This window comes from Tinamus guttatus, unplaced genomic scaffold, assembly GCF_059628265.1.
Source record: "Tinamus guttatus ecotype Peru unplaced genomic scaffold, ASM5962826v1 Tinamus_guttatus_pri_ptg000138l, whole genome shotgun sequence".
NCBI lineage: Eukaryota > Metazoa > Chordata > Aves > Tinamiformes > Tinamidae > Tinamus > Tinamus guttatus.
The window spans coordinates 2,919,164-2,938,161 of NW_028288672.1; the positions used below are offsets into that span (position 1 = coordinate 2,919,164).

At 35.9% G+C, this 18,998-nt stretch overlaps 1 protein-coding gene across 2 annotated transcripts; it reads right to left on the reverse strand.

Moving 5' to 3' along the window:
• Window positions 1-102: 102 nt before the first annotated feature.
• Window positions 103-18,776, reverse strand: MLC1 (modulator of VRAC current 1). Of its 2 annotated transcripts, XM_010216625.2 has the most exons (13): window positions 18,729-18,776; window positions 16,695-16,832; window positions 15,782-15,965; window positions 13,727-13,816; window positions 11,877-11,930; window positions 11,687-11,788; window positions 6,519-6,620; window positions 5,537-5,608; window positions 5,006-5,122; window positions 4,158-4,214; window positions 2,960-3,082; window positions 1,872-2,039; window positions 103-693 (listed from the first exon to the last, which is right to left on the reverse strand). In XM_010216625.2, the coding sequence occupies exons 3-13, from the start codon at window positions 15,959-15,961 to the stop codon at window positions 619-621; spliced, it is 1,140 nt and encodes a 379-aa protein (XP_010214927.2). In that variant the 5' UTR covers window positions 15,962-15,965; window positions 16,695-16,832; window positions 18,729-18,776; the 3' UTR covers window positions 103-618. The 2 variants fall into 2 exon arrangements, with proteins under 2 accessions (XP_010214927.2, XP_010214928.2); XM_010216626.2 differs by lacking the exons at window positions 16,695-16,832; window positions 18,729-18,776 and adding an exon at window positions 16,511-16,642.
• Between the last annotated feature and the right edge of the window lie 222 nt (window positions 18,777-18,998).

The following is an 18,998-nucleotide window of genomic DNA, read 5'->3' on the forward strand; positions in this document are numbered from 1 at the left end:
GTAGAGCCCCTTGCCCCTTTAAACAGCCCAGAAATGGAAGCTGAATGGGAGAGAATTTTCTGTTTCTACCTCTCCAATTATGATGTCAAACCACATTCTGAGTTTCCACATAACAAAGTCTTTTATTTCATATAAAAGCAATGAGATGCAAAACAACTTTACAACTCCTACAAAAGTGAAGTATAAGCAAAAATATCAATTATGACTCGTACTCACAACTTTACAAAAGCATTTATCAGTACACTGACTGCACAACTGCAGTTATAACAGTCTCTTGCAAATATACGAAGCCCACTGCATACTGTTGTATTTATTTATTTAAAGTTTGCTATCAGCATAAATCCATGTGATTCATTACCTTGTTTCCAAAGGAATCTTTTGAAGCAACACTAAGTCAATATCAACAGCAATGAAGTCCTTTACAGATAAGACAGAGGTGTTAAAAATATTTTCAGTGTATTTCAAAATTATTAGAAAGATACATTATTTACTGTATTATTCATTGGCTTCTACTATTCTAGCTATATTGCTGTTTATAAACTGAAAAGTTTCAAAGCCTTAATTCCAACAGTCGTATTGCTGCATTGTATTGCAGTAACTGCATTTGTAGAATCCAAACTACTGAGCCATCTGCACCACAACTGCTTTCCAGGCTTTATCTTTGTCAAAATCCTTTAAGGTATTATTGGAAACCTAAAAGAAAACAAATTTCAGACATATGGAAACATGAAACAATACAAATACTGAAATTCAAGCAAGGAAATATTTGAAAGAATCCAAGGGAATATAAATATAGGGCTACCTATACTGCCAACTATTAAAATATTCTATACATTGTAAACTGTAATTTTGTGTACTGCACCATACATACTTATAATATATAGTTCTAATAATTTGCTTTCAGTTATGTGGGTCAATAACATTTGTCCAAATCCCCATTTTAAACATGGTTCTTAGAACATTTTTTCACTATTTTTGTGAAAAATGCAACTCAAAACCCTAGCACCTAAATCCCTAACCTCAAAATCAGAGGTAATCACCTACAGCGCAACGCCAGTAGGATTTACCTATGTACATGCAAGCAAACTATAGTCCTGCCTAGGAAACACAGATGCCTGAGAAGCTACAGAAACTGCAGTCTTCACTCATAACATTATTTACATGCCTAAATGCTACAGAATACTCTGAAAAAGGTGTTGCCTTTCTGGCCAAAGTGCTCATTTTAGCATTTACCTCCCATCTAGTTCCTCAGCACATCACAAACTAGACATTTTCCTTTTATAAATCCACAGAACAGAACAATTCAGGCATTAATTGTTCATTCACCTATACTCAAAAACATGACTGGTGATTGCGGAGATGCTGCTGTGCTCCATCTTTTATATCAAATGTGCTCTTAGGACACACATCCAGAAAATCAGCAACCTAACATACAAGCACAGCAAGGAAATGGAGGATATGAGTTGAGATCTTTAAGATCACCAGTTCAAAGGTGTAGTTAGGACACGGAGTGACTTGGCAACCCCCTCTGCTCGCCGGTTCATACCGGCTACTCATTCATGCAGCTGGCAGTGGGAGTCCATTATACAAATAATCAGAACACTTGCAGCTTTTCACTTACAACTGTTTTTTTTTTTTTTTTTCTCATAACAGGACTTATCACTTATTTACACATATGGTCTGCCATGCCCCAGTTAACATTTAACAAACCAAATACTACTCTATTCATTATGGAATTCGTCACTGCATTAACATCTTTACTTTTTTACAGGGCAGCTTTTAATCATGATCTGAAATAACACCAAAAAGGGGGAAAAAAATGTTTTAAACAAGATTTTTTTCTTAATTTTAGAAGCAATACAAACACATACCTCTGTTGTTCTGTATTCCTGTTTCTTAATCTGTGAAGTTGTCCATGATGAATCACGCAATTTCATTTTTGTCTTGTAATTCACACACTGTATGACAGTGCCAATAGTAAGGCATGCCTGAATTAGCAGCATCAGCATCAGAAGCAACAAGAGGACATCATAAGATTGCTAAAAATAAATACGCAGATAATTTAATTGTTAGCCACTCAAAAAAAAAAGTCTTTCCTGCTCCTATAATCTTGACAGTTGTATCTAGGTTTCATTTTTTCCTAAGAATATAATTTAAATCTAACTTCAACATGAAGCTTCAGTTTAAAGTTGTAATTGTACTTGTAATTGTGCTTGCCTTTGCTCAGGCTAGAACTGACTGAGAATTTTTAATCAAATGTGAATTTATCAAATGACCTTTTCCCCAGAACAGAATTGAGAAAACCATCATGTAAAATATAGAATTTTGTTCTAAACACAAGAGATTCCCATACCTCAAGGACCAGGACACTCCCTAGAACAAGAGACTCAGATTCAAATTCCTACTGTAGTGAAAGCTCTTGCATTCCATTAGATCCTATTGAACTCCATCTCACCCCTTTGAATAAACAACTAACTAGAAACCATCTTTTTAACATAATGACCCAAAAGCTCTCTGTAAATGTAAGAGAAAACACTTAAGTCCCAACTTTATTTTACAGAAGTAGAATATTCGAATCGGAGAGAGAGATCTACAGTAAAACGACCAATAGCCTGTTAGTCAGCACAGGAAGTCACTCACAGCCCAGACAGGTGCCCTGGGCTGGTGGGTTTAACTGGATGTCTGTCCTTTTATTCAAGAAAAAAAAAAAAAAGCAGCTTGTTTTCTCAATGTTCAAGGGAATATTCCTTTGATTTAGAGACTATGTGAAATCAAAAAACAACTTTCAGTTAGTATCACTGATATTTCACACCCTTCTGTGCACTTTTCATAAATTTGGGCTGAATTTTCAGTTTGAACTAAAACAGAAATTTGGGTTATCTCCTTATATTTCCTAATTAATTCTGTAATCCTACTTTAATGGTAGATGTTCACTTTGAAATTGCATAAAAATACATACTTTAACAGCAGGTGGATAATTTTTAAAGATGTCAACAACTTGCATGATACTGAAGGATAAGTATGCTGAAGCTGTGAACAACAACGGAGAGGTGACGCTGCTAATGGCGATCAGGACCTCAACCTATTTAAAAAAAAGATAAAAAATGTTGAACAGGAAAAACAAACAAGTAACTTTTTTTTTCTTTTTTTTTTTTTTTCACTTGTGAGCTGTATGTCCTTGAAGCAAATGTAACAGAAATATCCAACTAAAATACACGAGGCAAATCTTTTGTACTTCATTTTCCATTTCACATGGATGACTCTCTCTGTTCACTTGCTTATAAGAGTATTTCGTATGCAGACAGGGGAAACAATACCAGATTCAGAGAGCTAGTACAGAAGCATCATTTATTTTTTAGTTTGTATGAAATAATAAGAATTAACAGCAGATATTACAAGCTTACAACCAAAAATACCTATGCAAATAGCTTGGAGTGCTTTGAGGAGAAGTTATTACAATAGAACAGCAGGCTGGTTTTCATTCAAGCAACATCCTACAGGATAAAATTCTGACTTGAGTCGTGGTCATGCATCATTACTAACTTAATTATGCTTGTATGACTGTAATTACAGAGACTTAATCACACACCTGGGACTCAAGGGATAACTGCACTGAACTGAACTGCACATTCTTAGTCTTGGTTGCAGGTCATGCAGATCAGGATTTTGGTCAGAATATGCTCTAGGACCCATTCAGCCTGCACCCTTGATTAAGATTCTTCTTTTACAAAAGACATGGCTCATAGTAGCAGGAAAAGGGAAAAAAAGGAAGATATCTAGAGGGGAAAAAGCAGATACATACCTCAGCCTCACTCTCGTAACATGCTGGATATGAGGAGGCACCTCAGCTCAGGAGCATGAAAGCACTTCCAGAAGTACCATATGAGCTATCTCCATTCCGTACAGTAATACGTAAAAATTTACCAATCAATACAAAAGAAAGTCATTTGACTTCTTTCCTGGAGTTCATGGAACTCAGTCTCCAAAAGACCTGATGGATTTCTTTTTAGAAACACCCTCTTACATTTTTGCTACACATTTCTGTTATATTTTGTAACAATAATTAAAAGCGAATGGACAAACGTGACTGGTGCTCACTATCAGAGCACTATATTATTTCACTCTAATAACGAAATGCAAGGATTTTACACACTTACCAAACATTTACTTGGATATTCAGCAGCTACATGGCTTGCAATAGCACTTGGAAAGCACTAAAAAGGAGGGAAAATAAAGTGCACAAATTACAACAGAATTACTCTGATTCCCACTAGTCACAGATCACATCCTGAATTTCTTGAAAGATTAAACCATATATACTGAGATATGAGTAGTATCTACATAACCTGATGCTTCTACATGAAGCCCTTGTGAACTGAACTTTAAGAGTTCTGAATCCTGAAGAACTTCACTGCTATTTTGTCCACTTTACCTTAAGGGATTTTCTAGGCATATGGGGCCTAGAATATAATGTATTCACTGCCCTCATTCTCAGCCAGTCTCATCTGTGGGAAGCAGGGCAGTATATGATGCTTTGTGAACTCACTGCTCCACGGAACAGGCTGTTATTAGTGACAAGGATTAGCAATGAAAGCCTCAGGCTTTTAAGTCAGTTAAGACTTGCAGGCAAAAAGTGATTTTCTAAGAGTTCAGTGATGTTGTAGATAAACACATCTTCTTTGTTCTGAAGCCAGACATACTGTGATAACTAGGACTTGTCTGACAAAACACTTCGCTCATAATACTTTTAAAACCCTTATTATTTACTTCCATTTTACTGAAGTTATGACTGAAAAATTATCAGAATATGTTACAAGGACTGAAATATATAAACTGAAATAGTACAAGAACATTGCATAATGCATGAAGCATAAGCAAGTGTTAAGTTATTTGTTAAGAAGCAATTGTCAATTAATATTAGGGCCAAATAAACACCATGCTAGAGAGAAAAAAAGAAAATCAAAGACATTCTTTTAAAAGATGATGTTCACTTTGCACTACTTACAGCAACTAAGATCCAAAAGAATGTTACTGAAAGATATGGACCTGAGACTAGAACATCCATATTCAATGCAATTATTCCACCAAATACCGATGAAATTCCAATAATCACCTCAATCACCTGAAACAGTGTGAGACCACAAACTATTAATGCATTTGAACAGTAAATTTTCTATGTACATATAGAGAGAGAGTCACCGGAAAAAAAAATCATTTATAATATTAGATATGCAGGAAGTATTTTGAAAATGTAAATATAAACATACTTATTAGCTCCGCTGAGAGACAGTACTGTTTAAACTATTTATCCTAAGTCATTAGGAGTCTCTTTCCTCCTGCAGATGGCAGTTATCATTTATCTTACAACACTATAAAGGGAAATATTTTTAAGATAGGTCTCACATTTCTGTCTAAGTGTGTTCTTTCAGTTACTATCCACACCGAACTTCCCTGGTTTAAAATTAGTTTACGGCCTGGAAGGATGAAAGATGAGGTAACAAACTGATTTCATGAAAGAAAACATTTTTTTTCTTACAGAGTATGACTTCAGGATTCGAGTTGGAAAGCTGACATTGCTCAAAACAGTGGTATTGTCATATGCAGTATTCTACGGAGATTAAAAAAAAAAAATCATGATCAGAAGTATGCAAAACAGTGCATTTCTTCTAATACCCTGCACAAGCCATTATAGTTTCCACTGATATCCACTGATCCACTGACATAGTTTCCACATCATTCACTCTAAAAGCCAATGAGATAGTTCCCATTTAGCTGTTACGCGACCACTGTTCAATAATGACAATGTTCATCTTCTCTCCCTTTTCCACCTTCAAAATCTGAAAACATGCTGTATCCCTCAGCCTTCCAGAGTTTGTCCAGATTTTGCTGGCACAGAGAAAACAGTAACAGAATTAGGGCACAGCTTTCTATACAACTTTGTCTAGCAAACTATTTTTTACTGGAATACACAATGATATAGCACAAGTATTTGCTTCATGATTATGTAAAGCAAGTACTGTAGTAGAAAATAGGGAAATGGGATTTGGGAGAGCAATTCTGATTAAAGATAAACCAAAAATTAACATTCATTGTACTAATATCAACAAATCTTTATATGTAAAGAATACTTTCTCCACTCAAGGATTCAAAACATTATTACTTGCATTTATATAAGTCACTGTGTTTTAGTATTTCATGAAGTTTTGCTCTAGATATATGTAAAATAGTTGCTATGACTGTTCATAAGATATTCACACAACCCTGCACTGCACTTGTATTCACACAACCCAAAGCTGCACTTTGCAGAAGGCTCACTGCACTCCTGAAGAAGAGAGTATTACTGCTGTGTAGTATGGTACTTTTATTTATTGGTCAAAGCTGGTTTTACCACAAAATGTGAAATTATACTGGAGTAATCAGTAACTTGTCAAGTTACACACTGAAGGAGAAATCTAGTATTATTAATGGTTACTTAGAAAGACAAGAAAAAAAATGTTTTCATTCTTAAGGGTACCTACTTTCTTCCTCACGCAGCAGTCTTCGGTAGATCTAGCTGAAATGATCACAGTAGTTGCCATGAAGATTTCCAGCAGAATAAGTAGAATCAAGTTGAAATTTATCTGTCGGCAGAATCCAAGACATAATGAGTTAAATCTTCCGTATTAAAAAAATAAGAGGAGGTGGGATCCAGCTGGATCCTCTAGTTGATGTACTTTTTGTGGCATTTAGACACTTCTATTAATGAGGTATATTACCCAACTGTTTCCTTCATTCTTGGTAAATCCCAAGGGCAACCCCTAATTGCACACAGAAAACCTCAGAAGCCTAATCTGAGAAAGAGCCATTCATTTCATTTATAGAAATATTATAACTAAAGGTTTTCTTACTGTCTTCCAGGAGAGTACCTACTCTCTGCAGGGTGGTTGCTTTGTACTCTTGCACTCCACAGCAGAATGTCCCATGTGCAACCAGAGCACAGCAACAAACCATGAACAATTCAGGTGACCCAAGAGAGGGCAAACAAGAGAGTGCATAGCAAGTCCAGCAATTAAGGCAAGCTGCTGGGAGGGGAGAAGGGCCACAGGCTTCCAGAACCTACACTGCAATCCCAGTGGTGCCATGGGATTCAGCTAGTGCTGAAATCAAACACAATCAGAAGAAACAGGGAGCATCTGTGCTCTACTAACACAGTGCTAGCAGAGTGCTGATGAACTGAATACTTAACATTTCTTTACATTTTTGTGTCATCTGAAAAAAAAGAATACAACTACTTTAAGTGGGCTGAATCATTTTCAAGATGCTCGTGAGTCAGGCAGACTGGATTCCCTACCATGAGTTTTGAGAAGTAGCATATTTTTTCACTGGCAGCACGAGGAGACATTTAGTGCTTAGGTCAGGCCATTGGGCGAAGTACCAGGAGTTTCAGGAGGCTGCATCCCCTTCAGAGCCTATACAATCCGAGTAAGCCATTGCTCAAGGACTTGGAACAGAAGGATATTGTTCCCTCATGTCAGGATTTAAGATCAAACCTTCAGTTCTTCTCTGGCATACACATTATAGCATGAGTCTTTTTGCAAAATATCTTAAATGGCGTATTTGAGAGCCTTTGGGGACACTGAAGTTTGTCCATCTCAGGAATTTCTATGAGTGCTCGGGACCTTATAGCAGATGACAGACTATACAGTTTTGCTAGACCCACAACAGCAATAAATGTCACAATGGTAAAGTTTCTAGGGAAAGCGCTAGCCTGAAAAATAAAGACATTATTTGGCAAAAGAAGGGGTGTCAAACATGTGGCCTGCAGAACAACTTAATCTAGCCTGAAAATTCCCAGGATTCAGACATGTTTTGACACAGAGTTTTGGTTCTGACGTGGGATGGTAAAGCCACATTGCACAGTGAAGCACAAAGCAGACATACAAGTTTGGGTCCAGATATTGTTACAATATTTTTTTCTGACATAATGCAGAATATCACATAGGACTTTCCTTTTATAAAAAATACTTCAACGGCCCTGGACTAAAGTGAAATTTTCATCTTCAGTTCTAGATTTTTTCATTTTTTTAAATAGTAATACAGCAAAAAATAAAAATAACCACCTTTCTGAGCCATCTGTAGTAGAGGAAAATAGGTTAGATTTCTAAGAACTAAAGAAAATCCACATTATAATTACCACTTGCTTGTATCAATTCTACTTCTGGATAACGAGAATCAAGCAAGCTGTGGTCTTCTCCGTGACAATGGACATGCAGTGTAACTGAGTAGAAAATAGTGCAGCATCAATACTTTAAATCCAATTTGCTTTAAAACTGGACCACATATTAAAAATGTGGCACCTCAGAAATGCATGAAAAGTAGAAATTATTTAATCTTGAACTGAATTCAAGTTCTATTTAGTTGCTTAAACACATACATTAATACCATCTGAGACGTGCTACAGATGTTCTGGTATCTCCATAAGCCTGACAAATAATTAGAGAGGACCAACAGGAGACTGATGCCCTCCTGGACATCAGGGAGGCAGATGCCTGCCAGGTAGGATAAGTTAGGGTACAGCTAATGGTGGCAGACACTTTATGTTAACCACCTAAAGCTAATGGTGGCAGACGCTTTACATTAATCACCTAAATCAGGCACATTACAGTATCTATATGCAGCCAAGATGTCTAAGCTGCCGTTCCATTCAGTGGAGACCTAGATACGGTCCGTGAAGGGAACCCCAAAAGCTATTCAGCCCTATGAGGAGAGGCTGAGGGAGCTGGGCCTGTTCAGCCTGGAGAAGAGAAGGCTGAGAGGGGATCTAATCAGTGTATATAAATACCTCAAGGGAGGGAGTGCAGAGGATGGTCATGGTCTCTTTTCAGTGGTGGCCACTGATAGGACTAGAGGAAATGGCCGGAAACTGAAACATCAAAAATTCCATAGGAACTTAAGGAAAAATTTCTTAACAGTGAGGGTGACAGAGCACTGGAACAGGCTGCCCAGAGAGGTTGTGGAGTCTCCTTCTCTGGAGATCTTCAAAACCCGCTTGGATGCAGTCCTGCGCCACGTGCTTTAGGTGCCCCTGCGTATGCAGGGGGGTTGGACTAGATGATCTCTAGAGGTCCCTTCCAACCCTAAGCATTCTATGATTCTATGATTCTATGATAACCAGTCTCTAGGGATAGGATTAAGTTTATAAACACTGTGGTCTCATAAGCACTATAAAGTAGGTTTAGGGTGCCATGTGAGATACCCAAACATACTGTTCATGCTTACATAAATGACATTTATAACATGGGACTTACAGGAGACTGCCAGGTGTCCACAGTAGTAGCAGCAGCAGACACAAAGAATATGTCACACCCCATAAAATGATATGATATTTGTGGCCACTGAATCCTGCCTCAGGCATCTACTTGGAGGTGAACAAGACCATTTGGGTCTTGGGTTTCAGGGTCTTGGGCACAGGAACATTTCCACTACAGTAGAAGTAAAGACACTCAATTCACATGGAGACAATTAAATGAATGGACTCAATTTGGATTTACTTTGAATACCCTTCAAAGTCTAGACTTCTTTAGCCGCAGTAATCAGCCCGCACCAAGGTTCAATTCCTGAATGCTCCTTCTTGCCCACCAGGCTTCCTGCTCAGAGGGCTGGGAAGGAAGAGGGTGGCAGTAGCAAGCAGTTTACATCCTTTATGCTTTGGAAGTTTCCTGTTTTCTCCACACTAATCAAGTTGTCTAACACAGTCACAGTCTAGGACAGGGCTTTTATTTTGAATTGCATTTATCTATATAAGGACATTCCATAAAGTTATCTATCAACACGAGTAACACTGACCAAGAATTACCCAGGTCCTCTGTAACAGTATATTTTTATTAAAAAATATTTATTTCCTTACTTACATAGCTTACAAAGCTTACAAAGCTCACTGCTTTTCTAAATTACTGGCAAAGATTTCACATGAAAACCAATATTGTTTTCTTATGCACCTTCCCATGGGAAGGGGATAAAATACTGATGATGGAAGAACATTTGAAGAGATGGCATTCCACATGTTGTTTACACCACATGGGTAATGGAAAGTAGCTGTACAAGGGAACTGCCAAATAGTGAGACTATTCCAGTATAATGGTATCCTTCCAAAAGGAAAGCAAATCAGCACTAGAAGTTACTTTTATGATAGAAAGGTACAAAAAAGTTTCAAAGCCAGCCTGGTTATTCTGATTTTATTCAGTGACCTAGAACATAGCAGTGACATACAACTGACATGTGGAAAGTATGAAAATCGTAAAAAAAAAAAAAAAGGTTGTTTTGTGGATATTATTGTACATCACCACCATTTGACAAATGCAGAATTTAATTAATCCTGTTATAAATTTCATGTTCGATACTTCCACTTTTCTAATCCTAATATAATCTCTTTTTCCAAATAGTTTGATTTGCCTTGATCAAAAGATTTTAATACTTAATAACACAGTAAAATACATTTTCAAGCAACCTAAACACTACTCTGAAGGGAAAGCATTTCAAAAGCAGGCAACTAAAGTTAAGTTCTTAAATACTGGGTCAGCTCAAAGCTTCTTCAGAGCATAAGCAAAATTAACTTTGTCACAGAAAATCACAACAAAATAATTCACTGCAGCAGCGAAATGACTCCCTTGGATCTATCTTTCCTGGGCAGACATAGCCCTCCACTATCGTGACAGTGCTGTGATCATGGGCATACTTCCTAGGGAAAGAGAATGGAAAGAGACTGTTTTTTTTTTTTTTTTCTCCAGTCATACTTCTCTTTCAGAATCTAGGACTGGTTTCTAACATTTGAACTCCCTATGCAGCAAAGGTAAAATGGATGAAGCCAATATGCCTATGTCTCGGCATAATTCGTTGAGTCCCAAGATCCCAAGAGCCTAAGACACTCGGTGGGAAAAGATACATGAGGAAGCTGCTGTACTAGCAAAAAGTTAGCAAAGGCTGTGCAGAGAATTGTGGCTTGTGTAAACCAAGAAACACACAGAACGTAGAAGGACCCAACTGTACACAGCTCTCAAAATATTTTATCACAGCCGAAAACAGAGCTGTGTATTTTCTGCTTGGCTCAGACTACCAAAAAGAGAATTTAGAAGGCCATGACTCCAAAATACAGAACTTTTCCCAGCATTAAATGTGTGTGCTTCAGACAACATAACGGTGTTTCTCACATTGTGCTGGTATAAGGGAAAAATGTTTGTCAAAATCAAAATTATCCATTAAAAAAGATCCAAAAACGGGCTGTATTAAACTGAAGATTAAATGTCCTAGATGTAGCACTGTTTGGGATGCCTTCTCATTTCACACAAATAAACCCTAACAACAGGCTAATCTACAGATGAGCCAACCAAATCACATGTGAAGATCTAATTTCTGTTTTGGATTTACAGACAACTTCTGGAAAAGGCAGGAAAATAATCTCTGTATTAATCTCCTATAAACTAGCTAGGAAAATCATTTCCATATTAATCTCCTCTGTTAGCTGTACTGTGCATCTTTTACCCTTTTCCCTCTGAACTCCATTTTTCAGTCTTGCCTTATTCAGAAGAGACAATTACTGCTGGACAATCTCTTTGCACTGCTACATTAACAACATTGTATTCACACATGATCTACACATTTTTCTGTAAAGATAAATGGAGATTGGTTAGTAGCTGCTTTAGTGACTTACATTTATAGCTGATGGATTGAAAACAAGTTTGCATCCAAACCAAATTAAGCATGTTGTTGTAACAGCAAATGTAGAGACAAACAGAATCTGAAAATTGGGTATCTGAAAAACAATTTCAAATATGTTTCTTTCTCATTTTACGCACAAGGGAAAAAATTGATAGAACTGACAATAAAAATCTTACACTTACCACATTAATTTTATTCCTTGCTATAGCAAAGCTCACAACAGCTGAAGGGACACACTAGAAAAATTAAGAGAAGACTAGTAGAATATTCTGCAGAAATATTTTTTATATATATATTTACATGTATGCTTTTAATGGCTATGGTTACATACTTCAGGTTAATGACTTAAGCAAAAGATCAGAAATTCTGGGGAAAAAAAAAAAAGTTCTCTATCATCTGAGCTCAAAGCATAACTATGACAATACTTGGCCTCCACACCCTTAAAAAGGCAATGTTATTTAAGCTAAATTTTGGGCTATTTCCACAATGGTACAGTTCTGAAGAACTGTGTAAAACTAATCCATTGTAACGAATCTAACTGTATATACACTTCAGAGCAGAGCTAGATCTTCAGCAAGTTGTACTGTATAGAGCCAACTCTGCCTTACACAAATATATAATGATGCAACAATCTTAAGATAAACAAAAATTCACTAAAAATATTTAAAAATATTTCCATGTTAAAGAATGAATTCTGTAACAAATGTTGCATTTCTTCATTATCTGTTTTCAGTTCTAAACACTGGCAGCTTAACAACAGAATCACTATAATTAGATTAATATTTACATCTAAAATTCTTAGCAGCACTTCCTCAACACCTAATTGACCTATATTTAACATTATTAAAACTAACATATACATCTCAAATATCCTGGAATCTCTCAAACACAACATGACTATATTACAACTGAATCCCATGCACAGTCAAGATGGTCAAAAACCCAGAGAGCAATTCAGTCCATCCTAACTAGATATTGAATAGATGATCGGCCAGAGCTCTCTAGGCTATTTTGGCTATACCGTCTCCCTTGTTTTTTGCAGGAGTTGGGACACCTTGCTCACAGTCAGACACCCAAACGTACATGTCCTCAGGTAGAACTCAGTCCTGCCCATAGTGAACCATTCAAAAACAATGTGGAGGTGATTTGTCACCTAACCTTCTGCTCCTATAAGATCTGTGGAAATTCTGTAAGAATACAGAAAATCTGTAAAGTTCAGCAGACAAGATTTCAGGGCAGAAATAGACACATCTGAACAATGACACTAATAGTCCAAATCATAATAGATCAATGAAGACACTAACTTCAAAAGCTACTTCAACTTTATTCATAATACCTCTAAAAGAAACACAGGCAACTGCTGGCACATTGTTTGAAGTAAAGTATCTCTTGTACCTTACCTAAAGCAGACTTGCAAGTACCGTTGCCAAAATATCAGAGACATGAGAATCTTGTCACAAACAAAGCAATTACATCAGATTTATCTTATCCACAGAACTGAAGTGGGGGTTAGGCTTATGTAATAGAGTAAGGCAAAAAAAATTAAATAAAAAGTAAAAATTATGGGAATAAAAAGTAAAAATTATGGGAATTTTAAAATATAAGACAACTTTAATACATGCTGTACTAAGAAAATAATATTTAAGAGAACTTTTTCAGGATGCTTTCATACTTGGTTATTATGGCAAAACACACTGAATAGCAGATGTGCTTGAAATACATTCTGATAGTAGTTAGTCAAGAAAATCCACAAATATGTAACCATGCAAATTTTCTTAAAATCAGGAACAAAAAAAACTACTGAAAACTATGGATAGATGGCTACCTACTGTGATCAAGTTAACAGATCACCGGCTATGACAAGTGTTAATCTCTTAACAACAAATGAAAATTCATTAATGAACTGTTAAATAAAATTAAATCTTCCATTAAAAAGGTTAGTATTAAAAAGACAAAATGCAAATATATCCACAAAAATGTTTATTACTGTTTAAGGGTCAAAAAGTCACAGCAAATAATTAAGAATGCTTACTGAACCTGCTGCACAACGTAAATAATCCATTTCAGATGGAAAGATATTTCCCAGATATAATGAAAATCCAGAAGTAATAAGGAGGCAAGTCTGCAAAGCAACAAATAATGCAAATTAATATGAATAAAATGATGTTAAAAAGAGGAGCCAGATGGACATCCATAATTCCTTTCAAATCAAGCTAATGGTCAAATTGTTGAACATTAACAATACAGTCTTCATATGAAAAAAAATGAAGCAAAATATTCAGAAACCTCAACTAAGCTTCTACTTCACATTCTGTGAACTAGAAAGTAACACCTGGAATATATTTCACAGGGACTCAGAATCTCAGAATGGTTGAGGTTGGAAGGGACCTCTAGAGATCAGCTAGTCCAACTCCCCTGCTCAGGAATACAGTAAGAAAAAAAATAGGATACATTGGTGAGGATTCTTCCTCCTGTCTTCCTTCCTCCCTTCAAACCGCCTTTATACTTTGGTCCTGTGATGCATCCATGAGTGTTGAGTCCTGCTTCTTTCTTTCTCTCAATATTAAATACTAAATATATTCTACTAATATTTTTCTTCTTGCTTGTTTTTTGAGTAGACATTTTTGGAAGGGGTTGTAGAAGGTAAGAAATAGAATGGTTCTTCTGTTTTATTTAGCCTTTTTCATGTTGTAATATTATGCAAGTCTTCTAAAAGCCCTCTTCAAAAGAGGGATGAGAGAAAATTGAAATAGTGCATATGTGCGTATAAATACACAAATATACACACGGAGAATTCTGGCACCCTGCAGTAACAGTATTTATAAAAAGCAGCCTGAAATTGTGCTTGAGCATACTGAACTATTCCTGCACCAAAATGGTCTGTGCTGAAAGTGGTTACGGACACTTGGATGCCACCTTATAGTCTGCAACTGCTCCCTGAACCATTACAGTTTTGTTCACAATGTAACTTCTGTTCCTTAGCACACAGACTTTCCTTACTGGACCTCTGTGTTTCAGATGAGTTGAAAGAAATCAATCACTTCAATATTTGGGACCAATATTGTCTAACTGAAATTTATCAGGCTGTTGCATTTTCATTTTTCCATAAAATTCATGCTTTCAGCAAATTAAGATTAATCCCAAATAATGCCTAATCATGCACAACTGGGTAAAAAAAGAAAGATCTAACTAAAGAGAGTTATTCTTTTTGACAGTTAAGTTTTACAGTCTCCAGAAATATTTAAAGCCAAGAAAGACAGCTCTTCTTTTGCCCTTTTTATGTAATGGTATATCTAAAGGAAATTCCAGATTCTCAAGCAAATCTTGTTTTCAGAAAGAGAAAAGAGTTCAGATGTTTCCATCAAAGATAGACAGGGATTTCATTCACTGGGCAAAATAAGTATTTACTATAGTTAAGGTGAAATAAACATTTTCATAGAATCATAGAAAAAAAAAATTCTTTCAACTCTTGTAAAAATCATTCTGCAAAACATACAGGCTAACCAAAAAAGGAAGGGGAAAAAAAAAAAACAGCCAAAATTGCTATATTAAGCTTTAATTATCACGGCCGGAATGTGAAGAAGAATTTGGTGCACATGCAAGATCAATGCTCTGTGTTAGTAGTGAAATTAAAAAATTACATTGTTATCATGACAATCAAACAGAGAAAGAAACAGTAATTAAATATCACAGTTTTAATATCAAAATGTTATTAGGGAAAGCAAACTACCTTTAACAGTTAAAAATGTTAAAAGAAGCCATAGAATCAGGTTACTTCACAAAAAAGCATTGTTTGTATGTGCCTATATAAGTATGTGGTAATATTTTATCCCTCTCTGTTTATGCTCTAGAATTAATCATCACGATAAATTCATCTTTAAGATAGACTATTTGGTAAGTATATAAGTATCCAAAATTTACCATTAGCCAAGTGTAGCATTTTTTACTTGCTAAACATGTTCCATTCTATACCTATATTTCTATTCAACATTACCAATGATGAAATTGTGGTTCAGTAAATGATTTAAAAGAGGACAGACTTCTAAGTACTGCAATTTTTAAACTTAATATGATTTAAAATACTCACTCCCATCAGCAAAGAAAAGATCCACGTTCTATAAATAAAACAAGGATGTAGCCGCTTTGATAGCTGAAGATCACTAGATTTAATATCAGGTACATAATTTCCATTCTCTTGTTTTCCACGCTCCAAAGTTGGCATCCTGTCATAGCTAAATTCTTCTCTGTAACCGTCTTCCCTGGTCATAACACTTCACAAAGACAATTAAATGGTAATAACAATGGCAAATGATGCAGAAAGATTAAAAGTACAATTTAGTCTCTTCATATTTAGACTCATGCTAAACTGTTTTTAACTCTATGTAGAACATAGCAAATACAAGTAATAATTAGTATTCAAGTGTATTTACATTTCACATTACATTCACCTTTCATAGGTAAGCATACTAGCAGCCGTCTTGCACACAAGCACATAACATTCCATAGCTACAGTTCACAATAATTTAGTATGAATACCAAAAAAATAGTTTGCTATTTATGATACTTCAATAGATGAAGATTTCAGAAATATATTTGGATATTAACATAAAGTTAAGAAAAAGCATAAAGTTAGAACTTTTGACTAACATTTTAAAACTAAAATTTGTGAACTACTCTGTAACTAAAGCATTCTTTTCTTGTTAGGATAATAGACTTTTAAATGCACTTAATTTGGGCTTTTATATGATTTAACACTTGTTATCAGATATCTAAAATGATCCACTTCACTGAGACACAGATAAACTTATATACTCACAATAACTCAGCTACAGTAGAACTCGTTTTCTCAAAATCACTTAGTATCAACCATTTTGCTCATTCCTTTAGCTCTGTTTCTGATCATCTCACTGCTCACTAATCTGTTCAAATATCTTGAGAAATGAGTTATAGTAAACACATATATAGCACAATTTTAAACAGTCAAAACCCTTCATGCTTACCTTCAACTGAAAAGGTAGCTGTCACTTTAAAACAGCCTTGTGAAAACAGCTGCCTGTACACTTGGTGATCTTCTCACCGTTCAGAGAGTCAGGCAGCCTTTGAAAAGTTCTCCCTTACACTTTGGCTTCCAGCACCATCTATTCATATATTGAACAAAAGCACAGCAAAAACTTCAGTTAAGCCAGGGAACAGGAAAATGCCTCCTGAATTTTAATTAACGGAATACACTAGAAAATGACTGTACTACATTCTTATGGGGCTCCTTCCAAATTAGACCAACAAATTAAAAATGTTTCAAATCTGTTTTATAATTGAGTGCTACCCTGTAACTGGCTATTTAAATAAAATCCTTCTCAGCAGTTTTTGTTATTATAACAGCCACTTTATTAACACTCTGGTTCTTGTTTCAAAAGAGAAAAAGTACTTGAAAATGCAGTATTTAAACTACAGATAAAAAAGTTTCAAGTATCCCAACAAATAAGTTAAGAGACCCTTGAAGAATCATCTATTTCACTGTAGAATACTAAAGTATCTTTTTCTATTAACCCCAGTTTTCTAGAAGGTTCAGATAAACCCTGCACACCCAAATTGCACTAACATTTACAGAATACCACAATGATTGAACATCGTATTTAAAATCTAGCAGGCAGCAGTGACGTTGAAAGACCAATGCACATTGGATCCCGTCCTGCTGCTGATTAGGCAATAAAAAATAAAAGAATGCTTGTATCTTGAAGATGTTGGCATCCTGACAACTGCAGCAATGACCGGGTCTTTTGTGCGTACTTTAAAGGCTGTTGTAATCAAGACACAATTAAATCTTCAGTACTCCAAAGAGCACCACCTTTTCAAGTTTGCTAAAATAACTTTTCAATTTGTACCAACTGTAGATTATTTTATTTTCAAAATATCAGCCAACACTGAAAAAAATATTAAAATGTCACAGTTGTTTGAACAAACTGGGACATAGAAATTAATCATGCACTACACACAGCTGTAGAATGTAAGAAAAATAAATTTAAAAGAAACTTTGTAACTTGACACTGCTTAAAATAATTAAATCATTCTTATCTTCTTTGTTCATGGAAAAGTATAGCTCAAATACCTTATGATCTGTATCCTTTAAAATATTATATATTAATGGAAATGACTAATACTTACTTCTCATCTTTTCCTGTGAATGCTTGGTTTGCTCTAACATGATTTACAGTCGGTATAAAACAGGATCGCATTTTACCGTTACGCCTGTTGTAGTCAATTTAGGGATGTCAATTTTTTAGAAGAACTGGTGAGATATTCAGGCATTTATTTGATTTCACCTAAGTAAAAAGAATCTCAAGCCCTGCTTGCCAGAAGAGAGCAGGGCTTGGGCACCATGAGGCACTCACACCTTCCAGCTGGCACCGTATGACAAAACTCCCTCTACCAAGAGCCTCACTGCAGGATTTCCTCTGCGTAGGTGAGATACCTTCTTCCCTCTGGCCTCTGCACTTTGCAGTATTTGCTTTTCACTTCTCAGTATTTGCCATTTCCTTTTTTCCCCCCTTGCCTCAGCACTTCTCAGTATTTGCTGCTTTCCTTTTGCAGTTTCACCATGTGATTACTGTACCCGCTGCGTTTGGCACCACTTTCAATAGAAACCACTCAAACGGCACAGTTCATTTTCCACTCAGAAACTCCTTTGGGGACCTTATTTTAGGTTTCCTTAATTTGAGCATTTTGAATCCTAGAAAGATTTCATCTCTTTTGTGTGTACACAAACATGGGAAGATGTGGTAGCCAGAAGCCAAAGTCAGCAGCCAAGACCCTAGGTGCGATACAAACAGTAAGGAGATTCTTTCTAATGCTAAAAGGCACATAGAAAACTTACACAAAGAATGCAGTGAATAATGCAGTAATGCTAACAGAACATCACAGGCTTTTGAAAAGGCTTTACAAATCAAGTATTTTTATTCTAAATTAGGTCAAAAGGAGATGTCAAGGGAAGACAAATCAAACAGGCTTATGAAGAGAGGCTACAAAAGACTTCTCACCTTTAAGCAAGAACTGGAACCGAACAAGCTTGGACTGTAGCAGTCACTAGGTCATGCACTAGCCTTGGCCACATGGCAACCCCGCAGTAACTGCTGAGCATAAAAACTGAAGATTACATCTGATCTGCCAAGGGACGACATGATAAAATAGGTACATAAGCTTACTGTACTTCTAAGGATTATATCAGTACTTGATTTAATAAAGGACATTAATAAAAAGTATTAAAAACAGGCTCATGTCGACATTCCTGTATCCAAATGCAGCCACAT

Coding starts and splice junctions, on each gene's coding strand:
- MLC1 (XM_010216625.2), bottom strand. CDS start 15,961: ATGACCAGGGAAGACGGTTACAGAGAAGAATTTAGCTATGACAGGATG. Junction 4,215..5,005: donor TCTTTTGGATCTTAGTTGCT/GTAAGTAGTGCA, acceptor CCTCCTTTTTAG/TGCTTTCCAAGTGCTATTGC. Junction 694..1,871: donor AGGAATACAGAACAACAGAG/GTATGTGTTTGT, acceptor GTTTTCTTTTAG/GTTTCCAATAATACCTTAAA.